At 40.7% G+C, this 19,974-nt stretch overlaps 1 protein-coding gene across 3 annotated transcripts in view; it reads right to left on the bottom strand.

The window, feature by feature from the left end:
* raly (RALY heterogeneous nuclear ribonucleoprotein) overlaps positions 1-19,974 on the bottom strand; it is a 154,363-nt gene that overhangs the window by 32,246 nt on the left and 102,143 nt on the right. For 2 of the 3 annotated variants that reach the window (XM_055908357.1, XM_055908361.1), the window contains 4 exons: positions 6,371-6,418; positions 6,201-6,273; positions 5,722-5,769; positions 450-607 (listed from right to left, as the gene is read on the bottom strand). In XM_055908357.1, the coding sequence (XP_055764332.1) occupies positions 450-607; positions 5,722-5,769; positions 6,201-6,273; positions 6,371-6,418 (327 nt within the window). The remainder of the gene's footprint in view (positions 1-449; positions 608-5,721; positions 5,770-6,200; positions 6,274-6,370; positions 6,419-19,974) is intronic. The other variant, XM_055908369.1, reaches the window with a different exon arrangement.

Below are 19,974 nucleotides of genomic sequence, written 5' to 3'. Positions count from 1 at the left end.
AAAACTCCATCCCACCAAAACAGCCTGAAATTTCAGGCGGCCTTTTCAAACAGCTCTTTTACTAAAAGGGCATTATCATCATTATCACAATTTCATAGTGTTATTCCAACCTCATAGTGTGGAAATATATATAAAAAAACAGGAGAAAAAAGTTTTTGATGGCACTGGGCCTTTAAGAGACATTCACTCTGAAGATTGCTGTATATATGGTAACAACACTGCAAAAGGTTATTACTCAAGACAATAACAATTATTTGTCCCGACAAAATGAAATCCATTATTTAATCTTAGAATTGACTGTTTTAAAGCAGATATAAAATTATTCTAGATGAAAAGAGCTGGCTTTAGAGTTGTTCATGTTCAACCCAGCCAGTTCAGGTCAAAGCTTTTTCTCGAAGACGTCTCAAACTTTATTAGATAAATTGTATAGAGCGCCTGCGGAAACTCACACTTCTGCTTGATGGTGCTGCCGGGGAGGACTGAAGCGCGTGCCAACAGCTTGACGGGCAAAGACTTGACCCGGCGCACCAGGGGCATGGCCATGCGAGGCCGCTTAACTGGCACCACTCGAGGCACTGGCGACACTCTGCCCCTGTACTCAAACAGCCTACAGAGGGAAAGCGAGATGGGGGACATTAATCATTAACAAAGCATTTGGTGGAAGGATATTGATACATCCATATTGTACTTTCTGTATTGAGTTATGACAGTTCAGAGGCAAACGGTCTTGAAAAGATCTTGACATGCCTGAAACATAGAAAGGGTCAACTGTAGCTATACTACAGTACATACTGTAGCTATACTATAGTACAGTACCATGGACTGAGAGTGGTGAATACATTTTATGGAGTTTGAGAGAACTACAGGTAACTGCCAAAATTAAGGAAACACTTAAGTAAACGAGGGATACAAAATACACTGAACAAAAATATGAAACGCAGCATGTAATGTGTTGGTCCAATGTTTCATAAGCTGAAATGAAAGATCCCAGAAATGTTCCACATACACAATAAGCTTATTTCTCAAATTTTTGGCACAAATGTATTAACATCCCTGTTAGTGAGCATTTCTCCTTTTGCAAAGTTAATTCAGCCACCTGACAGGTGTGACATATCAAGAAGCACATTAAACAGCATGATCATTACACAGTGTTGGGGGACAATAAAAGGCCACTCTGTCACAGCTGTCTGAAGTGTTGAGAGAGCGTGCAATTGGCATGCCGACTGCAGGAATGTCCACCAGAGCTGTTACCAGAGAATGTAATGTTAATTTCTCTACCATAAGCCTCCTCCAACGCAGTTTATAGAATTTGGCAGTACATCCAACTGGCCTTACAACCGCAGACCACATGTATGGTGTCGTGTGGGCAAGCGGTTTGCTGATGTCAACGTTGTGAACAGAGTGCCCCATGGTGGCGGTGGGGTTATGGTATGAGCGGCATATGCTATGGACAGCGAACACAATTGCATTTTATCGATGCCAATTTGAATGCACAGTGATACCATGACAAGATCCTGAAGCCCATTATCATGCCGTTCATTTGCCGCTATCCCCTTATGTTTCAGCATGATAAAGCACTGCCCCATGTGTCAGGTTTTGGCCAGGACTGTTCAGGTTTTGGTCACTAGATGTCCCCATTGCACCTTTTTTGTACCTTTTGTTTTTCCTTGCTCTAATTATTGTTTGCACCTGTGTGTCGTTCCCTTGTTAGTATTTAAACCCTGTGTGTTCCTCAGTTCCTTGCTCAGTGTTTGTATGTTAGCACCCAGCCCCAGCCCAAGCCTTGTTCTGAACATATGATTCTCTTATTGGATTTTCCAGAGGTTCTCTGGTTTAGTTCTTGTGTATTTTTGAGTAGTCTTTTGAGGTTTGTTTTTCCCTGCTGTTTTTACCACTTTGTGGAGTTTCTTTGTATTTCGGAGGATATCCATTTTGTGCTTCTTGGCTTTATGTTTGGACATTGTGGATTTAGATTCATTGCCTGAAGATTTTGTTCTTTAATTAAACCACCATCTCTAGTACTGCTGTGTCTGCCTCATCTTCTGGGTTCTGACGATTATTAGTGACTGTTTCTCGCACCGGGTCCTGACACCATGTCGCAAGGATCTATACACAATTCCTGGAAACTTTGGGATGCTCTGGATCAACGTGTACGACAGCATGTTTCAGTTCACACAAATGTTCAATAACTTTCGTACAGCCATTGAAGAGGAGTCGGATAACATTCCATAGGCCAAAATCAACAGCCTGATCAAGTCGATGCAAAGGAGATGTGTTGCGCTGCATGAGGCAAATGGTGGTCACACCAGACACTGACTGGTTTCCTGATCCACGCCCCCACCTTTCTTTTTAACGGTGTCTGTGACCTACAGATGCATATCTGTATTACCAGTCATGTGAAATCCAGAGATTAGGGCCTAATGAATTTCTTTCAATTGACTGATTTCCTTATATGAACTGTAACTCAGTAAAATCTTAAAAATGGTTGCATGTTTCGTTTATATTTTTGTTTAGTGTATAGTGAAAGAAGGTGCTTCCACACACAGATTTGCTTCCTGAGTTAATTAAGCAATTAACGTCCAATCATGTTTAGAGTCATGTATAAAAATGCCCAGTTGCCCGTTATTTTGGCTACCGTGGCTAGAAGAAAAGATTTCAGTGACTTTGAAAGAGACGTCTCAAAGGAGGAGAATGGGGTTTAAAGGGTGTGTGTGTGTGTGTGTCAGTTACCAGACTTCAACCCAATTTGAACACTTCCAAAAGAAATTCAATTTTTAGATTTTTTGATGAATGGTTTCTATGACTGCATCCCTGTATGATTGCATCCCTCCAATAGAGTTCCAGACACTTGTAGAATCTATGCTAAGGTGCATTGAAGCTGTTCTGGCAGCTTGTGGTGGCCCAACACCCTATTAACACCCGTTATGTTAGTGTTTCCTTTATTTCGGGAGTTACCTGTATATTGCCTTTAAGAGTATGTGAGTCCACTGCGCAGTGAAAAATCAACCTCCCGCTGTAAAGATTTGGATAAGCAAGGATTTTGAGGAAAAAAGGTTTCTATCTGGTGTAATAGGCTATCGCCTCTGCTTCAAAGCGATATCTGCAGTCCAGACAGAGAGCAGGTTCGCCGGTTACGTCAGCGGCTCCCCGAAGACTGAGGGTTTTGGAGATCACTTGAAAGCAGAAGGGCGATTAAATTATTAGGTGTATCTGTCTGTTATATATCGATCCCAGTCAAAGGCAGCCTCTGACAGCCGTAACTCTGAATTGGACATCACAGAGAGGGTATAAATAAACTCCCCTGGATGGCTGAAATGTGTTCCTCATCTGGATATTATGTACAGACATCTGCAAACACGGGCATCCAGCGGAGAGCACCAGCGGGGCTTCTATAGCCACTGAAACAGGGGCGGCCAAGAGACAGGGAAAGACACTGCCAAAGTTTGCTTGGCAAAGGCCGTCTTGTGAAACTTAAGCTGGACATAAAAGCTGGTTGAGCTTTCTTTATGGGAACGAGTTTGGAGACCTTCCAGTGATGATGAGTGGAGAACAAAAGGCAAAAACATCTCTCACTTCTCAGGAAAAAAAGTCTCTGGATTGTAAATATAAAGTTTATAGTCTTTGATCAATTACATTAATGGTTTGCACCCTCTGTATGACTTCTTTATAATGTCATTAGTGACTGGGCTTTTGGGAGATTGCAAAACAATTGATCTCTTTCTTTAATTTACTGTGAATGTTCGCCATTGCAAAATTCTTCTTTCTACCTCATTTGCTTGATGATGTGCTAAGTAGAGTTATACTGAAAGGGTATTAACAGGGGGGCAATTCACAGAATGCTGAGACAGATTCTTCACTTTAAAAGTATGCCAAGCAAAGTTAAACAAACCATACAAATCTATGCTCAATGACTACTTTTAACAATTTCCACAGAACATTTTACAAAAACACATTTACTCGAAGAACAGTGCAGCTGTTTTGTTTGGTAACAGAATGACTAACAGAATCTCCCTCTGTTTTTATGACCACGTTTTCCAAAAACTCTTGAATACAGTGCCTTCAGAAAGTATTCAGTCCCCTTGACTTTTAACATTTTTTGTTGTGTTACAGCCTGAATTTAAAATTCATTTTTTTCACAGGCCTACACACAATACCCCATATTGTCAAAGTGGAATGATGTTTTTTTTCGAACATTTTACAAATGAAGTATTCAACCCCTTTGTCATGGCAAGCCTAAATAAGTTCCCGAGTGGTGAGGCGGTCTAAGGCACTGCATCTCAGTGCAAGAGGTGTCACTACAGTCCCTGGTTTGAATCCAGGCTGTATCACATCCGGCCGTGATTGGGAGTCCCGTAGGCTGGCGCACAATTGGCCCAGTGTCGTCAGGGTTTGGCCGGGGTAGGCCGTCATTGTAAATAAGAATTTGTTCTTAACTGACTTGCCTAGTTAAACAAAGGTTACATTTTTTTTTAAATTTCAGGAGTAGAGAAGAATTTTGCTTAACAAGTCACATAATAAGTTGCATGGACTCACTCTGTTGAATGACTACCTCATCTCTGTACCCCACACATACAATTATCTGTAAGGTCCCTCAGTCGAGTAGTGAATTTTAACCAAAGATTCAACCACAAAGACCAGGGAGGTTTTCCAATGCCCTTGTAAAGAAGGGCACCTATCGGTAGATGGTTAAATTAAAAAAGCATACATTGAATATGCCTTTGAGCAGGGTGGTTATTAATTACACTTTGGATGATGTATCAGTCACTAAAAAGATACAGGTGTCCTTCCTAACTCAGTTGCCGGAGAGGAAGGAAACCGCTCAGAGTTTTCAACATGAGGCCAATGGTGACTTTAAAACAGTTAAATAGTGGTGATAGGAGATCTGAGGATGGATCAACAACATTGTAATTACTCCACAATATTATCCTATTTGACATAGTGAAAAGAAGGAAGCCTGTGCAAATATACCAAAACAATGGAGCGAAGCACAGGCTAAATCCTAGAGGAAAACCTATTTCAGTCTGCTTTCCACCAGACACTGGGACATGAATTCACTTTTCAGCAGGACAATAACCTAAAACACAAGGCCAAATCTACACTGTACTTGCTTACCAAGAAGACATTGAATGTTCCTGAGTGGCCGAGTTACAGTTTTGAATGAAGTCTACTTGAAAATCTATGGCAAGACCTAAATGGGTGTCTCGCAATGATCAACAACCAATTTGACAGAGCTTGACGACTTTTGAAAATAATAATGGGCAAATGTTGCACATTCCAAGTGTGGAAACTTATCCAGAAAGACTCACAGCTGTAATCACTGCCAAAGGTGCTTCTACAAAGTATTGACTCAGGGATGTGAATACTTACTGTATGTTGGGTTTTGGTAACAGAATGACAAGATGCTAGGCAATGTTTCTTAAACTTACAGAAGGCAAACCTTTTCAGCAAACTAAATATAAATGTTGATATTATTTCAGAGGTTTTGATGTATTTCTAAGACCTTTTCTGCTAAATGTTTTCTAAGACCCCTTTTCCATCTGTTTGACCAGAAATCTAAGCCTTTGCTTATTCAATTTTTGGGGGATGGAAAATGGTGGAAAAATGTATGCCTTCATTTCTCTTAGTTTCATTTGACACCAAATTTGATGTGCTCCTATGAACTTCACATGTTAGTGCTCATGGGTATTTTTAGATGGAAATGCTCTGGTGTTATCCACTCACCTGCCATATAATTCATTTCTGTAGTAGTGATAATCAAAGTCGTACCCACTGAAAGATAAAAAAAAAATAATATATATATATATACACTGCCGTTCAAAAGTTTGGAGTCACTTATAAATGTCCTTGTTTTTTAAATAAAGGCACATTTTTTGGACATAAAATGTGCTTTTCTTTCAAAAACAAGGACATTTCTAAGTGACCCCAAACTTTTGAACTGTAATGTATATTTATGTATATATATAATTAAACATTATAACGTTCTGGAATGACAATTAGCATCAATAGTCTCCTAATTTCCTCAAAAAGACAGGTCAGAGCTGTATGGCAAAAAGCCCACTGTCCGGTTCTATCAGATCAGTGATGTTGAAGGGTAGGAAATGAGTAAAGGAATTATCAGCAATTACTGTATTGAGACAATTGAGACTGAACCCTTATTCTTGCCCCTTCCCTTCCATGAAGCTTTACTCCCTATGGAGTACCTGTAGAGAGCAGCGGCAGACCTCTTCAGCCCTTTGGGTCTGTTGGGCTTGGGTTCCCCCGCCATGTTGATGTCTGAGGAAAAACAGAGGGAGAATGTTACAGAGAAATTTAGAAAAATGTAGTAAAAAGGGGAAAGTGTCACAGGAGTCTCTCAATCATCAATATCAACCTTGCCCTCTGGGTCTGTTGGGCATTGGCTCCCCCGCCATGTTGATGTCTGAGGAGGAGTGGAGAGAAGGGGTGTTACAGAGAAGCAGATGGATCGAGACAAAATGAGTCTCTCAATTATCAATTGTATCAACATCACCCTTATCATCTGTTATTAAAGGGGCAATCTGCGATTGTTACACCAACTTTGGGACTTTTAAATTCATACAGTACACTGAGTGTACTAAACATGCTCTTTCCATGATATAGTCAGACCAGGTGAATCTAGGTAAAAGCTATGATCACTTATTGATTTCACCTGTTAAACAGGTAAAATCCGATTCAATCATTGTAGATGAAGGAGAGGAGACAGGTTAAAGAAGGATTTTTAAGCCCCGAGTCAATTGAGACACGGATTGTGTATGTGAATGGGCAAGACAAAATATTGAAGTGCCTTTGAATGGGGTATGGTAGTAGGTGCCAGGCACACCGGTGTGAGTGTGTCAAGAACTGCAACACTGCTGGGTTTTTCATGCTCAACAGTTTCACAACTTTGGGAAGCATTGGAGTCAACATTGGCCAGCATCCCTGTGGAATGCTTTCGACAGGGATGCCCCGACAACTCGAGGCTGTTCTGAGGGCAAAAGGGGTACAACTCAATATTCATAAGGTGTTCCTAATGTTTTGTACACTCAGTGTATAGCTATTGATTCTTGAAGAATATAACGTAGAAATCCTTTATGAACATAGTTCAATTGTTGAACCCCATCAGAACCCAAAATAAGCTTGTTTTATCATTTTGTTTGTAAACAAAATAATTGTGAACAAACACTTTATAGCCTTAGAAAATATAGTTTCAACCATTTTTTTTTATCTCATGGGTGGTCAGACCTTGCATACACATCTCTGTCTGAATTTGAGAGTGGTTACATTTGTCCAGTCCCATCCCTCAGCTATTTACTAAATCTGTGGCGGGGTGTCACTTTGTTATTGTTTGAACTGCAGATTGCCCATTTAAATGGACAGTGTACTCAAACAAAAAAATGACATATTGGTTTCCATACCCTGTAAGCAGTTTATGGACAAGGTAAGAGAGCAATCAATGCTTTGGTTTTGTTTACCTGCCGACTGTCTCCGCATTTGTGGAACAAATCCAATACAAGTCAATATCCCTGGTATTAGGTTTCAGAGACAGTGATCAAATAAACAAAACCAAAGCATGGACTGCTGTCTTACCTTGTCCATAGACTGTTTACAGGATAAGGAAACCAATATGTCATTTTCTAATTTGGGTGAACTTTAATATTACATCAAACATAGACATACAATAAAGAGCAGGACTCCTTTCATCTCTCAATATTAGATGGATTTAGGATGTTTTCTGCTAAAGGTGTAAGTGCTGCAATATTATGTCTGACATTTGGGAGTCAGGTAACGGTGAATCAACATAAATGGCACAATGTAAAGCGTTTCAAAATAACAGTAATATCTAGACCCCACCCTTTGATCTCTGCATGGAACCTAGTCATAACACAAAGGCAAGCCCACAGAAATAGGGTGAATCTGCCCCTAGCCTTTTAACACGTACGTACATATGCCAACCACGGCTAAGGGAAACGCTGGCATCTAAATACATTTGGTTCATTTTTTAAATTAATTTCATTTATTCTTCCCTGGAAAGAGTGGGCTACAGCGGTGGCTACATTTCATCACCAGTTGAGATTCCTGCCTCATCACCAAGCGAGGAAGATATTTCGGTGAGTATTATGGCTTGGAGAGGTTTTACCTTGCTGGGGCGGAGGAGAGTGAGAACAGGGTGGATCAAGTCATGTAAGCAACAAAGTGAGGTAGTTTGTGCGTCTAATCAGATCTACTGTATGCAGAGAATGTGGCGTGAGTGTGGCGAGGTTGTAGATATCATCCGATTGAATGGTGTGTGCGTGTAATTAGATATATTGTATGTAGAGACCATGGCATGAGTGAGATGTAATGGGTTATCGTAAACTCTGAAGCCAGACAGGATTATCAAGGCTTATGCTTTGGCGACATCTACGGGCTGAATGTTATGTGGACACGTTATTGATCTCCTTGGTTACATTTGAATAAACTTAAAGTATTACCAATGTCATGACTCTCTCTTTTTGGTGAGGATCAAAAGGACCCATCAGCTAGACAAATGTCTGAGGACAGCCAGACCCCTCCTCTTCCCACAGGGCAGGAGAGGGGGGAGTTTGGCCTGTTTTATGACTTAAATACCTTGCAGAAACTCTCCCACACTCTGCAGAAATGGAAGGCTGAAAATCCTTTGTTACACAGAGAGACTGTGCCGCCAAAAATTCAACATCAAACAATGGACATTGAAACAATATTTCTAACATAAAGAATGTTGGGAATGATGACAGATAGAATATGGGAAATTAATGTCTATTTTGTGATGCTATTAAAATGATCAGAAAGACATAACGGAAACATTGTAACTAAGAGCTTTCACATGGTATATATCAGATTTTCATCTAAATGTTGTAAAACTTATATGATTAAATATGAAACTATTTTTGAAAAGATAGAAATGTGATTTTAGTCTTCTAATGAGATAATGGTTTTCATGTTTGTTACACACAAACTAAGCCACGCCCCTAATGAGGTCAGAGTTCATGTCAACATGATGGAACCGCCTTTCAGGCCAGAGTGCTTAAATGGACTCGCTGAGAATTGAAATACAGACCAGAGAACGCGAGGACATGGTACACATGTTGAAATGGTTGAAACTACAAGACCAGAAATTGTAAGACCCTCTGAAACTCTCGATGAGGGAAGAAGGTGAAGCCTAGACCAAACGTTCACAGTCTGCAGCTATGTATGTAAAGTAGTCTAGGAAACATGACCAAAGAGGGAAGAACAGATCCCTCTCACCACCATATGTACCTCTGATGCATCCATTCTAACGGACATTCCAAGACAAAGAAGCATACAACTAAAAATGACATCGTGACCTCTGGTGGACAACCAGAGACTTACATCGAACTACTCGCCATAGACAGATAGAATGGTTTCAAAAGAGAGACGACAGAGAAAGACATCTATGCATAAATATATGTTGCATTTCAGTTGTTAGGGTGCTAAATATTCTGACTACGGTGAGCGTAGTTTCCAAATGTATGTACGAGAAGTTGACTCTTTGTCTCTCCCTCTCCTTACATACCCCTCCCCTTTCCATTGTGTAACCAAACGGTCATGTTTTTGTTAGTCCACTAGGGACTGTTTTCATTGCATTATGTTAGTAATCAAAACCTATACCGTGTGTGTGTGTGTTTTACGTATTTCTGTGTGATTATTTAGTTAGTAAATAAATAATTAAGCCAATTTGTGTATCGCTGATTCATCACTTAGGTTAGGGTTCGTTTACGAAGTCAACGACATTCAGAATTAGACTGATATGAGGAAATAATGAATAGTTGACTTATTGATGTAAGAGATATTTAGATCATCTTGAGAGTTTATGTCGGGAGATAGTAACTCGGTAAATGACTTTTCCCGTGGTGCCCCAAATTCCCAATGATTTAATTGTTACATGATTAATTTAATTGAGTAATAATTAAACGTAGTAGGTAATTATTTGCAGTCATCACATTAATATGATAGTCACGTTACGACACCAACTATATATTCCTTGGAAAAATCTATGTAATGTAACAATTCAAATTGTGCTCTTTAGTCTACAGTGTAATGAGCATGATGGGAGACAGAGTGCTGGTTTAAAGCGCAGGGCACAGCAGGTGTTTATTTAGTAAAGGACCACAGGAGGAGGCAGGTAGCAGGGTCCAGGGACAAGCAGAAGGTCATACACGGGGAATTCAAAAAGGTAACATTACAGGTGGGGAAAAAGGCTGATAACGTAGTCCGGGAGATCAGGCAAGAGGTTGAGGTTTGGAGATCTGATAGGCAAAAGTACAGCCAGGGAATAGGCAAAAAACGTTGTTAGTGAGGATGGCCAAAAACTACGATACACGGGAGGACTAATATGGAAATAAACAGCGCTCCGAATAGAATGTGCACAAAAACTAACAATACCTCACAATGATGGGATACAATGAACTGAACTAAATAGTGTGTGTAAATGACATACAGGTGTGTGAACAGGTGATCAGAATTCAGGGGATTGGGATCTGGAGAGTGAGCTGCATTCAGGGGATCAATGTGTTTGAGAGTGTGAGTTGGAAGCAGACGTTACATACAGTAGTAACCAGCCGATGAAACTGTTTGGCTTAAGGATGTTGGCTAGGGAAAATATGATTTTGAAAAGTTTGATTGAAATTGATAAAATATGAAGCATTACAGATCAAGGAATAACAAAAGTCATACATTTTTTCCTTGTTCGGTTTTATTTCAGGAATGGAACCCGGGAGTCAAACAAATTTCAGGTTAACAAACATATATTACATTTTTCTACATATACAGTACCAGTTAAAAGTTTGGACACACCTACTCATTCCAGGATTTTTCTTTATTTTTTACTATTTTCTACATTATATAATAATAGTGAAGACATCAAAACTATGAAATAACACATATGGAATCATGTAGTAACCGAAAAAGTGTTAAACAAATCAAAATATATTTTATATTTGAGATTCTTCAAAGTAGCCACCCTTTGCCTTGAGGACAGCTTTGCACACTCTTGGTATTCTCTCAACCAGCTTCACCTGGAATGCTTTTCCAACAGTCTTGAAGGAGTTCCCACAAATGCTGAGCACTTGTTGGCTCCTTTTCCTTCACTCTGCGGTCCAACTCATCCCAAACCATCTCAATTGGGTTGAGGTCGGGTGATTGTGGAGGCCAGTTCATCTGATGCAGCACTCCATCACTCTCTTTCTTGGTCAAATAGCCCTTACACAGCCTGGAGGTGTGTTGAATCAGGGTTGGATAGTCCCACTGAGTGCAAACCAGATGGGATGGCGTATCGCTGCAGAATGCTGTGGTAGCCATGCTGGTTAAGTGTGCCTTGAATTCTAAGTAAATCACTGACAGTGTCACCAGCAAAGCACGCCCACACCATCACACCTCCTCCTCCATGCGTCACGGTGGGAACCATACATGGGGAGATCATCAGTCATCAGTTAACCTACTCTGCGTCCCACAAAGACACGCCGGTTGGGACCAGCAATCTCAAATTTGGACTCATCAGACCAAAGGATAGATTCCCACTGGTCTTATGTCCATTGCTCGTGTTTCTTGGCCCAAGCAAGTGTTGATGTTACTCTTCAATAACACAGACCCCAAAGCAAATCAGGGAGAGGAAAATAGGTTTATTCAAAGCGGGCAAATCATGCTTGGAAGTAGATGTTCATGCTCCCCTGTCCTCAGTGATTCTCTCCACACAACAAAAAGACAGGATGTAGTTTTATAACCCAGCCCTAGCCTGTGGTTGACCAATTAGAATTTCTTGCAATAAAACTGTGCCAATGGCCAAATAACCAGTATCCTATTTCAGGTTGGACCAATGAGAACATGCCACACGTAGCTATGAGTTCAGGACTGACATTCCTAACAGATGTTGAACTGAAAACCAACTATTCCCATTGATAATTCCCTATTGACATTTAGTACTTTTGACCTCTCGTCTTCTGCTTTGTGTATTCATCTTCGAAATATTCTTACACTCCCCCTTAGGCCATTTAAAAAATAAATACTTAAAATGTATTTATACAAAACAAAAATCAAAAATAGACAGTATAAAAACATTAGTAGTAAGCATAACATAATTATTGCATTTCTATAAAACACAAAGGGCATATTGTACTTGCTGTTACAATTAGAAATAGATTTCAAACAGTTATAGAAAACAAGTATTAACAGGTGTAATGATGATGTCCCTTACAATTCCTACCACATCCTGTATTAGGAGGACACTCTTTTTTTTATTCTACAAGACAATATTCTATCGTCCTATTGGCAAGGTAATCATTCACCAAGTCCTTTAAAAGTCCTTCCACACTGGTATCAGTCCCACATAGATAGCTATTAGAAATTATGTTCTGACAGTCTGCCGGTAGTAAGGAATTCTTCTTCCTTTCGAATTCTTCTTCCGTTCCACTGGTTGATAAGGACTCTTTAATGAACACTTCACCGGTGATCTTGTATCATTTCAAGTACAGTCCTTGGATCAAGGAATATTGCTTCAGCTTCAGACTGTAAATTCTCATAACCTGTAACGAAGGAAACAAAAAAGTGAAAGTAACATGTCCTGGTTTCAAGAGAAATAGATTTCCCTAAGTAAGCATGTTCCGATTTTCAGGAAAACGTTGGCTAGATATCCCTAATATGATGACTGAGGTGTACAACATAGAAGCTTATCAGGTTCTGATCATCTTACTATGCTTCTTCACCCAAGATTGGCCCCCTATTGTTAATCAATCAGTTCTAAATTCTCCAGGCTCCGCTTTGTCATCAAAATGGACAACCTTGCAATGAGTGACATGTATCCGTCGGGATTTGGACATTTACTGCTGACCTCATTATGAGCAAAACTTGATAAGGATCTTCCCATTTTGTCCCTAATGTCTCTGCTACATATTTTTTGACCATCACCCACTGTCCTGGTACTACGTCATGTACCCCCTCGGGGCTTATTCCCCGCGCCTCTTGTCTGTCTGCTTCCCATACTGCATTTATGAGTTGTACGCAATAGTTAAGCATTGTGTCACTCATAAAGTGAACAACTGCTCTCCTCAAATCTAACGTGCCTGCCACTATCACATTGTCCATTGTAGTAACTGCCCCGCCTGCCTTCCTCACATCCCCCTCCACAATGCTTAAACCGCCTGTGTATAAGATAAACTCAGGGTTTTCCCATGGATGACTCTTATTAACCCTATGAGAGAGCTGATCCAAAACCAACTCACAACAGTCGTGTTCAAATAATGTGGTATCTGTTAGATACATCAGAGTGGCTGGATTACATGTGGTGCCATGTTGTATGATGATGTTAGGAGCCTCCACTACTTTAGTAGCGGCCATAGCTTCTTTGCTAGCACACTGGTTCCATATCCAAAGTTCCACACTCGTTTTTCTTCGTAGTCCAAATAGGATGGTTCTGAACTGTAGATCGCTGCAGTTGTCTAATTTTCCACTTCACCTTCCCTTCAGAAATGTTCAATGTAGAGTCAAGTTGCATAATAACAAGACCTAAAATAGGTTGTTCAAATGAGCCTATCCACACCCCTGCATCAATCTTCATTGGACCAATAGAAATTGATAATGATTTAGTCTGTTTCATATCTGTCTCAGTCTCCCCCCCAACTCCTGTTGCTCTTCTTGCCCGTGTACTGTACTGAGGACATATATGTTTTGCATAAGATATGGGCAATACGGTGACTTCAGCACCCGTATCTACTACAAAATCTACTGCAAAGTTGTTAATCATCATGTTCACATATATTCCATCTGAATTCATATGTACACCAGCTGAGATGGGACGTAAGACGGGGCCTGTTAGTTTACCGCCACAGCATCCAGCAAACTCTGCTGCTGAGCCAGAGAGAGCTTCTTAAATTTCTGCATCAGCATTGTATCATTGGGGCTGTTGTCCTGTTTACATTTTCCCTTAGACAGACCCTATTTCTTCTGGCAATTCATCACAAGATTTAGTTTTCTTTTCCGACATTCTCGTTGCCAGTGAACAGAAATTACGCAATAATGACACACCAGGTTTCTCTTCTGCTGAACAAATAATGTTGTAACTGATAACTGATAACAGCCTGTTTATTATGTTGATTAATGTCTCTGTCCAGTCGTGACAACCTGTTGATGCTGTCGCCGTAGTTTTGTCTCTCCCAGTCATTAGTTGTGGAAACAAAAGTTTTTCGCAAATCATCATGTATGGATTGCATCAGATGATGAGTGATTGCCCCATTTTTGGAGGAATTGAGTGTATCTTCATCTTCCATGTCAGGTAACGCACGTGTCGAACCACCTCCGCTCTAAACCTTTCCTCAAATTCAACAAACGTTTCTTTCGGTTTTTGAACACATTTGGTTATTTCTCCCCAATTAGTGGGTGCATTGGTCAGGCCCTTAAGGAAAACATGTATGGTTCTCCATCCATCCGCCACATCTTGCTCTTCACCACCCTACAGCTCTAAACTATTTTCTTCAAGTACACCATGTTCACAGGTGTTCAACACAAAGGCTAATAACTGTAACCCATCATAAGGATGTAGATTGAAGAGTTTCTTATAGCACTTCAAATGGTCCCATGTTTTCATACCCACTTCTCGTGGATGTTTCAACGTTTTTGACTACTACTGATTTGTGCGTGATAACTGTCAGAAGAGGTTTGTCTTTACTACCTTTTACAGCCTGTGTTCTGGTTGGCCTAAGACATCGTTCGTCACCGCTGTCAGTATCTGTTGACTCAAAGCCAGGGAGTACTGACCAGATGCTTGAAATCCGATCATCCTTGCGCAACTCAGCCTGAGGGTAGATCGAGGGAGCAAATGGTCCACAGGTGGGTGTCAAGTCTGTTTTTACTACCCTTGCCTGTAATTGTTGAATTTCTTCTTTCAAGGTTTTGATTTGTTCACCAAGAGCTTTCAAATTATCCTCATCTCTCTTCAATGTCCTGTTATGATTCTCCAGAAACAATTTCTCATCCCGTTTTCTTACCATCGTGTCTTTGTCAAGGAATTAGATATTCTCTGTATTTTTCCCCAAGCTTTTTGTACATCAGACAGATTCCATATTCCATCTTTGTCAATAATGACAGAATATTTATTTATTATCTCTTGCCTACACTTCTTTACTTTGAAATAGTTCTATATATCACTAGATAGTGAATTTAAAATCTCTTTCATGCTCACATCCGGAGGAGCTGTTCCACCCTTTTCCAGAGTGGTTTTCTCACTTAAAAATGACATTATATTAACTTCAACAGTGGTATAATATACACTACAGTCCAAAAGTTTGGGGTCACTTAAAACTGTACTTGTTTTGAAAGAAAATCACATTTTTTGTCAATTAAAATGACATCAAATTAATCAGAAATACAGTGTACACATTGTTAATGTTGTAAATGACTATTGTAGCTGGAAACGGCAGATTTTTTTATGGAATTGCTACATAGGCGTACAGAGGCCCATTATCAGCAACCATCACTCCTGTGTTCCAATGGCACATTGTGTTAGCTAATCTATTTATCATTTTAAAAGGCTAATTGATCATTAGAAAACCCATTTGCAATTACGTTAGCACAGCTGAAAACTGTTGTTCTGATTAAGAAGCAATAAAACTGTCCTTTTTTAGACTAGTTGAGTATCTGTAACATCAGCATTTGTGGGTTCAATTACAGGCTCAAAATGGCCAGAAACAAAGGACTTTCTTCTGAAACTCGTCAGTCTATTCTTGTTCTGAGAAATGAAGGCTATTCCATGCGAGAAATTGCCAAGAAACTGAAGATCTCGTACATTGCTGTGTACTACTCCCTTCACAGAATAGCACAAACTGGCTTTAACCAGAATAGAAAGAGGAGTAGGAGGCCCCAGTGCACAACTGAGCAAGAGGACAAGTACATTCGAATGTCTAGTTTGAGAAACAGACGCCTCACAAGTCCTCAACTGGCAGCTTCATTAAATAGTACCCGCAAAACACCAGTCTCAACGTCAACAGTGAAGAGGCGACTCCGGGATGCTGGCCTTCTAGGCAGAGTTGCAAAGAAAAAGCCATATCTCATATCTCAGAAAGATTAAGATGGGCAAAAGAACACAGACACTGGACAGAGGAACTCAGAGATATACACAATGTTTCTATATTTATTTTACCCCAAAATATATCCCCTTTTGATTACTCAAACGTTGTTTCTGTTGGGCCTGGCTACCCATAAAAAACGTATTTTCACCTCAAAAAGCCCATTGAAGCCTTACATTAACCACACGTGTAAAAATTGCTACTCAACTAGCAACTCACTTCTATGCAACAAGGTTTCACAAAAAGAAAGGACTCTAACCTTTTAATAGAGGACTTGAACCCCTATAATAGAGAACAAACCTGTAACAGAGGACACAAACCACTAACTGAGCAAACAAAGGACTAAACTCTGTAATAGAACAAAGGACTTGAACCCTTATACATCACAGATACGTATCACTCATTGCATGCACAAATTTTTACCTGATTGGTTCTTTTAAAATGATATTGGTCTAGACTCACCCAGCACTTCAATCAGGAGATTAAGAGTTGACTCCCCAAAGTGGGTTGTGCTCAGCCTTCTCTCTTTCTTCTGGATCAACACACAGTTGAGTTTTTCTTGTTGCTGTTTAGACCAAGTCATCCGGGTTCCGGCACCAAATGTTAGCAGTTGATGTTACTCTTCAATAACACAGACCCCAAAGCAAATCAGGGGGAGGAAAATAGGTTAATTCAAAGCGGACAAATCATGCTTGGAAGTAGATGTTCATGCTCCCCTGTCCTCAGTGATTCTCTCCTGTGGTTCTCTCCACAGAACAAAGGATAGGATGTTGTTTTATAACCCAGCCCTAGCCTGTGGTTGACCAATTAGAATTCCTCGTAATAAAAATGTGCCAATGGCCAAATAACAAATATCCTATTTCAGGTTGAACCAATGAGAACGTGCCACACGTAGTTATGAAAACCAACTATTCCCATTGATAAATTCCATATTGACCGTTAGTACTCTATTGACTTTTAGTACTTTTGACCTCTCGTCCTCTGCGTTGTGTACTTATCTTCAAAAAATTCTTACACAAGTCTCCTTCTTATTGGTGTCCTTTAGTGGTGGTTTATTTGCAGCAAATCAACCATGAAGGCCTGATTCACGCAGTCTCCTCTGAACAGTTGTTACATGTTGTTACTTGAACTCTGTGAAGCATTTATTTGGGCTGTAATTTCTGAGGCTGGTAACACTTATCCTCTGTAGCAGAGGTAATTCTGGGTCTTGCAAATCAAATCAAATGTTATTTGTCACATACACATGGTTAGCAGATGTTAGTGCGAGTGTAGCGGAATGCTTGTGCTTCTAGTTCCGACAGTGCAGTAATATCTAACAAGTAATCTAACAATTCCCCAACAACTACCTAATACACACAAATCTAAAGGGGTGAATGAGAATATGTACATGTAAGTATATGGATGAGCGATGGCCGAGCGGCATAGGCAAGGTGCAATCGATGGTATTAAATACAGTATATACATGTGATATGCGTAATGTAAAATATGTAAACATTATTAAAGTTGCATTATTTAGAGTGGCATTGTATAAAGTGACTACTGATCCATTTTTAAAGTGGCCAGTGATTGGGTCTCAATGTAGGCAGCAGCCTCAGTTAGTGATTGCTGTTAAGCAGTCTGATGGCCTTGAGATAGATGTTTTTCAGTCTCTTGATGGTTTTTGCAACTGCACTTGAACATGTCTTAAAGTAATGATGGACGGTCGTTTCTCTCTGCTTATTTGAGCTGTTCTTGCCATAATATGGACATGGCCTTTTACCAAATAGGGCTATCTTCTGTATACCACACGTACCTTGTCACAACACAGCTGATTGGCTCAAACACATCGGAAGGAAAGAAATTCTACAACTTTACTTTTAACAAGGCACACCTGATAATTGAAATGCATTCCAGGTGAGTACCTCATGATGCTGCGGGACAGGTACAAGATGGCAACAACAACTGGCCGTGTTACACCAGGAATGCACAATCCCTCCATCAGTGGAATAGGCTGAGAGAGGCTGGACTGAGGGCTTGTAAGAGGGTTGTAAGGCAGGTCCTCACCAGACATCACCGGCACCAACGTCGCCTATGGGCACAAACCCACCGTTGCTGGACCAGACAGGACTGGCAAATAGTGCTCTTCACTGACAAATTTTTGTCTCACCAGGGGTGATGGTCGGATTCGCGTTTATCATCGAAGGAATGAGCGTTACACCGAGGCCTGTACTCTGGAGCGGAATTGATTTGGAGGTGGAGGGGTCAGTCATGGTCTAGGGCGATGTGTCACAGCATCATCGGACTGAGCTTGTTGTCATTGCAGGCAATCTCAACGCTGTGCGTTACAGGGAAGACATCCTCCTCCCTCATGTGGTAACCTTCCTGCAGGCTCATCCTGACATGACCCTCCAGCATAACAATGCCACCAGCCATACTGCTCGTTCTGTGCATGATTTCCTGCAAGACAGGAATGTCAGTGTTCTGCCATGGCCAGCGAAGAGCCCGGATCTCAATCCCATTGAGCACGTCTGGGACCTGTTGGATCGGAGGGTGAGGGCTAGGGCCATTCCCCCCATAAATGTCCGGGAACTTGCAGGTGCCTTGGTGGAAGAGTGGAGTAACATCTCACAGCAAGAACTGGAAAATCTGGTGCAGTCCATGACGAGGAGATGCACTGCAGTACTTAATGCAGCTGGTGGCCACACCAGATACTGACTGTTACTTTTGATCCCCTCCTTTGTTCAGGGACACATTATTCAATTTCTGTTAGTCACGTCTGTGGAACTTGTTCAGTTTATGTCAGTTGTTGAATCTTATGTTCATACAAATATTTACACATGTTAAGTTTGCTGAAAATAAACGCAGTTGACAGAGAGGACGTTTTTTTTTTGCTAAGTCTATTTTAATGTATTTGATATCCCCTCCAAACACACATATTTTACTTCTCCTTCTGCTATCAGTCATTATATACACCTCATAGATCAATTAGATATTCCTGTCAGACGCATAGGCATACTTTCAACTGTTTGAGGGTGTGGTACTTGCCAAAGTTAGGGACTGCACACAAGATTGTGTTACAAGGCACACACATGTACTTGGTCATCATCCTTTGTTTTGGTTGCCTGATAGACACGTTCATCTGTACACACAATAGTACGCTAGCATAAACAGCATGGGACCACGCAGCCATCATACCGCTCAGGAAGGAAACGCGTTCTGTCTCCTAGAGATGAGCGTACTTTGGTGCGAAAAGTGCAAATCCATCCCAGAACAACAGCAAAGGACCTCGTGAAGATGCTGGAGGAAACAGGTACAAAAGTATCAATATCCACAGTAAAACGAGTCCTATATCGACATAACCTGAAAGGCCGCTCAGCAAGGAAGAAGCCACTGCTCCATAACCGCCATAAAGCCAGACTACGATTTGCAACTGCACATGGGGACAAAGATCGTACTTTTTGGAGAAATTTCCTCTGGTCTGATGAAACAAAAATAGGCCATAATGATCATTGTTATGTTTGTAGGAAAAAGGGGGACGCTTGCAAGCCAAAGAACAACATACCAACCGTGAAAAAGGGGGGTGGCAGCATCATGTTGTAGGGGTGCTTTGCTGCAAGAGGGACTGGTGCATTTCACAAAATAGATGGCATCATGAGGCAGGAAAATTATGTGGATATATTGAAGCAACATCTCAAGACATCAGTCAGGAAGTTAAAGCTTGGTTGCAAATGGGTCATCCAAATGGATAATGACCCCAAGCATACATCCAAAGTTGTGGCAAAATGTCTTAAGGACAAGAAAGTCAATGTATTGGAGTGGCCATCACAAAGCCCTGACCTCAATCCTATAGAAAATGTGTGGGCAAAACTGAAAAAGCGTGTGCGAGAAAGGAGGCCTACAAACCTGA

The sequence above is a fragment of the Salvelinus fontinalis genome, chromosome 3 (assembly GCF_029448725.1).
Source record: "Salvelinus fontinalis isolate EN_2023a chromosome 3, ASM2944872v1, whole genome shotgun sequence".
In the NCBI taxonomy this organism is placed as follows: domain Eukaryota; kingdom Metazoa; phylum Chordata; class Actinopteri; order Salmoniformes; family Salmonidae; genus Salvelinus; species Salvelinus fontinalis.
The sequence above is the reverse complement of the archived record's forward strand: the minus strand, read 5'-3'. Positions and strand labels throughout refer to the sequence as shown.